This window comes from Amblyomma americanum, chromosome 1 (assembly GCF_052857255.1).
Source record: "Amblyomma americanum isolate KBUSLIRL-KWMA chromosome 1, ASM5285725v1, whole genome shotgun sequence".
Classification (NCBI taxonomy): Eukaryota; Metazoa; Arthropoda; class Arachnida; order Ixodida; family Ixodidae; genus Amblyomma; species Amblyomma americanum.
Genome location: NC_135497.1, coordinates 84,586,398 through 84,594,623, shown reverse-complemented (window position 1 = coordinate 84,594,623; position 8,226 = coordinate 84,586,398). Strand labels below are relative to the sequence as shown.

At 47.3% G+C, this 8,226-nt stretch overlaps 1 protein-coding gene across 1 annotated transcript; it reads right to left on the bottom strand.

Moving 5' to 3' along the window:
• Positions 1–2,197: 2,197 nt before the first annotated feature.
• LOC144133609 (uncharacterized) lies at positions 2,198–4,874 on the bottom strand. Its single transcript, XM_077666797.1, has 2 exons — positions 4,125–4,874; positions 2,198–2,938 (listed from the first exon to the last, which is right to left on the bottom strand). The coding sequence occupies exons 1-2, from the start codon at positions 4,252–4,254 to the stop codon at positions 2,418–2,420; spliced, it is 651 nt and encodes a 216-aa protein (XP_077522923.1). The 5' UTR covers positions 4,255–4,874; the 3' UTR covers positions 2,198–2,417.
• Between the last annotated feature and the right edge of the window lie 3,352 nt (positions 4,875–8,226).

Here is an 8,226-nt window from a genome sequence, read left to right as displayed (position 1 = left end):
TCCATTCTTCATGTGGCTTGCAAGCTCCGACCACATCATGCAGTGGGTCAAATCCATTTGACGCAGGTGATGACGATTTCGTCTGCCTGCTATCCCCATGCTGTGACTTCACAAGAGCTACAAGAGGCAACCATCGATAAGATTGTTGCACAGGCCATGCAATTTTTTTTTTTTCGTTTACCCTCAGGGCCAGAGGCATTACAGAGGGGAGTGGTTACAAAAAATAAAAACAACATACAAAGCTGCAAAGAAATTAGTAATACAGAAATGATGGCTCCTAGACATACAATATTATCTAATGGGTTATTGATGTGCTGATTATTACAATATAATATAGTACATACAGTGCATCAATACAGTGAAAAAAAAAACATTTTGTTGGTGCAACAAAGGGAATCCATCTGCACCATGGCCTGACAAGAAATCCCTGCCACATAATTTCAAGCCATACTATCTCCTACCCACGGGGTTGTCCATCCTGCGGGATGTATTGTATCGAGGTGACAGAGTCGTCGTTCCCAAAAGTTTGCGACAACGCCTCACGATTATAGCGCACGAGTCCCATCCACATCACCAAAATACGTTTTTTTAGAACTTTTCTTCTCCCTCTTAGGAGCATTCTGTGCAGTGCAGGATTGTGACTGTATATTTCGATTTTGTTGAGCTCTCTTGGTGTCATGAGAGGCAGTGTGACTGCCGGTTTTCCTCGAACATAGATCAGTCCTGATATACCACCACACTCTGGAGTAGGGATGCAATTTTCTTCGGTAGGCCATTCAGTGGTTTGTGATCCAACTAGATGGTTCCTTCTTTCATATTTTCCATGTGCAAGCACAACACTTCGACTAGCTGTTCTTGCGAGTTGTGCCTGCAGGTATTGGTATTGGTTGGCTCTCAGGTACTAAAAAGCACAGGTTTTGCCTTTGTCTGCCTTCGTGCATTCCACTCTACAGGAACTACCAGCTGTTTAAATTGTGCAGGCTTTGGCGGATAAGAGTAACGGAGCATGGGTGCCGTCAACAAGCACGTTGTATACTTATTTAGAGTTTGCCAATGTCTGGTGCGGGTTGTTGTAGAAATGCACTGGCTGTGTTCGCAGGGATTCAATCACTTCGACATCGTATAACATTTGGGCCTAATGTTGGACATACTGCAGAGATGGGCCCACAGAGTAACAAGCACAGAATGAACTTTCCTAGTTATATATGAAGTGCTAGCTGCAGGCCCTGGGTTTGATGGAAAGGTGCTGCAACATTTACATTGATTTGGAACTGCCTTACTTGTGCGCATTCATAGCATGCAAGAAATGTTTTCGTGCATTTGCGCAGTGTTCCCTGCCACGTGCCTTCACTTATTAAGGCAAAAGCCTTTAATGGCTCATGCTCGCGTCCATCCTTCCATCCGTTACAATCCAACTCGATAAGAAAAAACTCTCTTTGTGCACGATGGGATTCGAACCACCATCCTTGCGTTCCACAGCCAAGCGTGGTAACGACTACGCTACTTCCTGCCAACGCACATGTAGTTCTCTTTGTCTAGGATGCTGGAGAGTGGTTGCAGAAAGGCGTCGAATGAGATGGATGCTTCTCAGACGCCCTCCAGTGTCTCCAGCATTTAAGATTCACAAACAACTGTGTACTTGATTATCATGTTAACCATACATCAGTGACACAGGCAGCAACATCGCGCTAAAGGCTTTCGCCTCACTGCACTTTAGGTCAACAAAGTGGACCCCTGAATTTTTTAGCTGTGATGCCCACTTTTGGCTATGTGACGTGTGGTGTTACCTACAGCCTGGTTTTGGAAGCTAATTTTTATGAGTACGGTGCTATTTGAACACAGTGAGCTGTATGCTCCACATAGCCGCATCACCCGTGTGATTACTCTATATTATAAAGTTAATTTTCTCTCTATTTTTTTTTCTGGAGTGCTTGTTAGGATATATTCCTCAAACAGGCTGTATTAAGAGTTCACTTGTACCATGCATCTTTTCAACGCAATCATTGGAGCACCTTTTGCAAGTCGCTGCACTCTACCATGTAATGCTAGGTGCCAAGAAGCAAATCGCGGAGGTACTATTGTGTCCCCACTGCTACGGCTTCGTAATCTGCAGGTAGTTGTGCTCACTAGTAGTCGCAGTGCTTGAGCCAAATGCCACTACTGAATAGTTAAATAGTCAGCACTTTGGAGCCAATACGCCTGTCAAGCTGAGGATGCAGGAGTTTCTCTTACGGCAGCAAAGCATTCATTCATTGACCCAGCCATGCACTTTGAACAACTCATGCATGCATACATGCAATTGAGTGGTGTCATAGCATCACATTTAGACTCGTCACATTTAACAATAATAAGTAATGTTTATTTGAATTAAGCATGATATACAGGACGCCTGCTATACACTCAGAATTTCCATTTGTTCAGCCCTGCGGTGTCTTGCTGCATAGCGCCTTGCAAAGCTGCTGCTCTTTAATTTTTTTTTCGATTTGGAGGATTTCTAGCTCTGCTTCTTGTTTTAAAATTTCATTTTTTAGCTTCTGGAGCTCAAGCGCTTGAACTTGCTCAAGAAACTTGTGCTTTGTAGCTCGTTCATGCAATATGCTGTCATGGTCTTCCTGGAGGAGTTTTAGACGGAGTGTGTGCTCCTCCCTCAGAAGCCCCGCGCGCACCTCGTTCTCATCGTCTAGAGTCTTTTCCAAAAGGGCCATCCGCCCCTTTGGAGCCTTGGAGCTGTCACCACTGGCTAATGCAGCAGCAGGGGTGCACCTCGTTGCAACTCCAGAAGCAAGTGGAGCTATGTTGGAGGTGGAGGAGGAGGGCTGCACAATTGGCGAGGCGATTTCATTTCCTTCTGGAGCTGCTGCAGGTGCTCCACTTTCATTGGCAGTAGCAGCTGGTGGCTGTGATTGGCCTGCGTGGCTGGCATCTTCCCGCAAGTCATCTGTAGTAAACAAAGGGAGATGTGAAATAAGATGAATCCAAGTTGCTAGTATGCAATGAACTCTTTAGTTCCACATACTTTGCAGCCTTGTCATTTCGTTTGACTTCACATTGCTATCCTGCACTACAAAACAATGAAAAACTGCCCAAGTGTTCTCGTGCTTTACCACCACAGACATGGCATTTCCTGTAATGAGCACTGCAACTGCCCACACAGGAACCTTTCTTTTCACGACAAGCTTTGCATTGAAAAGAAATAAAGTATGTAAAACTGGCAAGAGAGTATTGTGACGTGCTTACATCACAACACAATTGACTTGAGAAAGGCACTGGCAATGCACCCTTCGCTGTCAGCACTTCTGTTCCATTGTTCGTGCTCATGCTGCCTTCATGTAAGTTGTTGCAGTCTGCCTGTTTGCTAAAATGCTGTCATGAAAGGTGCTATTTTCTAAACCCCCAGACATTTTTCAAAGCTCATTCTAGATAAGGAAAGTACACAGCAGCGTACTACAGTAAAACGCAAAAGAGAAAAGCCAGAAATGAGCATCAAGATGAAGTACAAGTACAAATCCCAACTGTTTACGTCGTTTGCAAATAAAGTTAACAAATGTGCTAGAAATTAGTGGGTGCATGGTGAAAAAAAACTTTCAGCACTGCAGACGTGCCAGCATGAAAATGTCCTGAGTGGGTGCAGTTGAAGAACAGACACAAAATTAAGGTTGCATGTTTACTTCTTTGCTAAGATGTACAAGACACATACGAGTAGTCGTCAAATTGGGTTGTGCAAAATCCTGGGCACCTCCAGCACCACTATCCATACATGCCACGTTAGGCACTTCTAACTTTTTTTGTACACTTTGTTTTCAAGCTCATCTCACTGTGCTTGCTTTTAGCATCCTCCTTCACTACACAAGTCGTAATCATCGAATTTTGGCATTCGTTATTGCATCAGTTCAGGATCCCTGCACACACACACATGCCCTTTTGTGCATCAAAGCGAGGCAGGAAGAGATGGAAGCCAATACGCTTGGGGTTTTTCAGAGCGTTTCGAGCAGACGGTGTTCACAGGAAACAGAAATGCAGTTATATTGTGAAATTGCATGCTGCATGCGACACCACAAGATGTGAACAAGGAAGGAAATGTCCTCCCTATTATTCCAGCACATTCCACAGACATAACACCTTACCAGCATAGTCAAACTCCATGTCATCTGGCCCGTCAATCATCGGCTGCAGGAGCCTCACGACAGGCAAACTTTCGACGGGGGGCTGATATGCCCCATCGCTGTCGAACTCGTTGATGATCCTGGTGGCCATGTGGCTAGCAATGGCCCCAACCTGCTCGCTCACGGGGTCTATGGAGGCAGGCTGTGATCCTCCTCCTAAACAGCAATGAAGTGTTTTTATCAGACGATGAAACCATTTTCAATTTTTCACAAACTGTTCCAACTAGAAATCGCGCTCCGCCACTATATCTTCTTAGTTGTATTAAACTAGTCCCGTACAAACAAAAAAAGTACGGCAAATACGCCAGCCCGTGCTGGTGTCGCTTTCGTTGAACTACTACTCGTACCTGCTCGAAATCATGTCAATAGCCATTAAAGGCCGGCTGCTCTTTGTGCATGCCACTGCTTGAATACTGTTTGCGCTGATAACACAGTTGGCACGTAGTACACTCGTACTACGTGCCAACAGCTGGAAATGAAACGCAAACAGACACAAATATGTAGCACCTGCTATTTGGCTGCCTTTGGAACATATGATGAATGTGCACTTCGGTAAACTGTTTAGCCAGAAGTATGTATTATGCCAGCTGCATTCAATAGTAAGGACACAGGGAAAATATTTTGTTCGCATGCTATCGCGTTTTATTACGGCCGCGCTGTTCGTGTAATCATAAAGGAACTAATAATATAGGTCGCGAAAACCATCACTTCGAGCTTATTTTCGTGTCCTAGTCCCACAGATACCCTCAATGTTCTCCGTAGCGCTTACGACCGCAGTTACGCTCAGTACACCGAACTGACACACACTCATCCATAGAATACAAAACATGCGGGCGAGCGAAATGTAAACATGCCGCAAATGCACCAGTTACGCAAAACTTTCAACGCACGCTTACCGGTCTTGTGGCGCTCCCGCCTTTCTTTAGCGACTGCTTCTTTCCATTTTTGTTTTAAGTTCAGCCAACATTTCTTCAGTTGTTGATGATCGCGGCGCGTAATCCCATGGTTGGAATTGTATATTTTGGCAATTTCCAACCACGTTGCATTTTTTTTCGCCAACGACGAGACGTCGGTCTGCTTGTTTTCGATGATGTGCTTGTACTTGTCCACAAGCGATGACAGGAGCCGCTTCTCTTCGACGGTGAAGCGGGGTGCCGCCTTACGCTGGGGCGTGCTTTCTTGGGAAGACAAAGGTGTCTGCGACATTTTTACGAACGCTAAACCCAACGCATGCACAGGGAAAAAAAGACTCCTGCTCTCGTCAACCGTGACAGCGGCTGTGATGCATGTTGCCAGCCGAAAATATGATTCCTGTCAAGAGACGGAGAACACTGATTTTTAGCGCCCGCTATTAGCACCTTTCTCCAAAAAGCTTGCATAAAATGTATGCGTTTACGAACGCTTAGCAAAATATATACTTTTTTCTCCATGTGCGATAAAGTAATAAATTGTTCGTTACTCTCGTTCGCAGACGAGCAATGCGCCCTCGCTTTCAAGCACGCGCTTAACTTGACGAAGCAAGTCAGGTTGAGCATCTATGAAACACGAAACCCAACTTGGCCGTTCTGAAGCCGCCTTGGTGCTTCGACTCGACTTGCCGAAGTTGAGTCGAAGCGCGAGCCAAGTTACATTTCTGCATTCGGGGGTTAGTGTGGTGGGGGCTGGATGGTATCATCAAGCACGTCATGCGTAATTTGAAGCAGGGCGTCCTGCGCACATAGATGCGCACGAAAGCCGAGCATACTGTGGGGGAAAAGGTGGTTGTCTTCCATGTACGTTGTTAGCCGAGCAAGAATTATGTTCTCGAAGACCTTGCCTAGACAGGATGTAAGAGAAATGAGGCGGATGTTTTCTAGGGTGATAGGCTTGTGGGGTTTTGGAATAAAAATTATTTTTCTATGCTTGCACTAGGCAGGGAGAGTACCTGCCTCCCAACATTCGTTAAAGTAGTTGACTAAGTCAGAGATGGAAGCATTATCAAAATTTCTGAAAGCTGCATTGGTAATTTGATCATCTTCGGGAGCGGTATTCCGTAATTTCAATAGGGCGGCGCGAAATTCTGATTCTGTATTAAGGGCGTCAAGCTTGGGCTGGTGGGCCCACATAATCAGGATACTTGCAAGGGAGACCGGGGGTCGTATAGGTGCATTTCACCTGGGCGAGGAAGGCGTCGGTGTCCTGTCGATGGTTGTGAGCGAGGCGGCGAATGCTAAGGCGCGTCTGAGATTTGGATTGCATGGGGTCTAGCATGTGCCTTAGCAGATGCCAAGCGCGGGTTGTGGAGAGATTGCCGTGGAGACCGTCACAAACCTGAGCCCAGTTACCTTTGCAAAGAGTGGCACTACATTGCACTGTTTGGTTGGAATCTGGGCAAGTTTGAGTTTTGGTCTCCTATTGTGCTTCTGAGGCTTCCACCTTTGCGTTATGCTGTCCTGTGCTTGGAGGAGGTGGGCGAGCTTGCTGTCAATAACACGGGTGTCTGGGGTAGAGTCGAACGTTTGAGTGTGTTGGCGAATGTCTTTTTGCAACTGAATAATCCAGGTGTCTAGGTCGAAGGGGGCCTGTGTTGGCTGCGCTTGTCTAAATTTGCGGAGCGCGTCCCAATTAGTGTGCTTAGCGGTAAATTTGCGCTGAGATCGGCGATAGTTTAGCGTTATTCGAATTAGGTGATGATCGCTGCCTAGTGTGGAAAGCATTCGTTCCCACTGCAGGTGGTCCAAGTTTCTACCAAGACTGAGGTCTGGGCTAGTATCGGCAGTAACACTTACCAATCCGCGTTGGCAAGCTGAAATCATTAAAGATGGTCCGGTGGAGCGCCAGCGTCTCATTGTATAAAACTGTGCTTTCTGTGGTTGGTGCGCCGATAGCTCCAGTCCACGTGAGCGCATTTAAAATCTCCGGCAATAAGTAGGGGGTTTGATCCGGCCAACTGGGTTGCGGATTTGAGAAGTGAGGGGGAAAAGTTAATTGGCTGACGTGGGAGAAGGTAGTGTTAAGAAAGAACAGGGTTGATTTTGCCGGGGTGGGCGGTAAGACTTCAATAAGGCTGTTAGCGATAGGGGAGGTAATTACGTGCTCCACGTAATGCAACATATGTGACCACCCGAGGAAGATCAGTGGGGTCTGAGGGGATAAAAGGGTATCCTGGCAGCTGCCTGCAAACATTGGCGTCCTGAATGGCGATAATGTCTGGTGGGGATAACGAACTTGCGATAATTTGCTGCAGAGGATCGCGCTTTCGCCGAAAGCCCCTGCAATTCCACTGAATAATCTGTAAAGAATTAAGGCCCGTCGGAGGAGCCATGTTGTTGGGTAGTGAGGGGAAGGAGGGGTGTGGAGAGTGGGACTGTGAGAGGATAGTCCGTTGAGAGTCCAGGAGTGAGGCGAGTTAATCGCTCCTCTACCTTGGTCATGATGCTACATATGACACTATCCATTAGACGGGTAATGGTAGATTCAATCATAAGCTGGCACTGTGCAATGAGCTGCGCAGTAATGCGCTCTGTGAGCCTGGCTTCCAAGTTTTGGGCGAAGGCCTGAAATTTGTCGTCTAGGTCTATTGGTTCGACTGGGCTCTCATCAGGCCTTCCTTTTTTAGGGGGAGGTTGGGCGGGTTGGGTGGGTGAAGGGGAGGGGGGTGGTGGATGGGGAGATACAGCAGAGGTGGCGGTAGAGAAGGCTGCCCTGAGCTGGTTTACCTCCTCTGGCAGAGCCTTCACGCCCGGATCCTGGGAGGTCCTGGTGTTCGTCCCGACAGCCTTGAATGCCCATGTTGCATTAGACGGGAGGGTCGTTTTCAGCGGAGGAAAGTCGTTCTTGCTCGTTTGCAGCGGATTAAAGTCATGCTTGTTAGGGGGCATTGCCTTCTGGGGCGATGGGTTGCGTGGTTGGGAGGTGCGATTTCTACCCATGCACGAGCCGGTGCCCGTGAGGTGCTGGCCTCCACAGAGAATGCAGGTCGGGATGCAGGAGGGCGCATCTTGCGGTTCATGCTTGTCTCCGCACCGCGGGCAGATACCTGTTTTGGGGTGCGGGCACACGTCATACCCATGGCCCGGCCGAC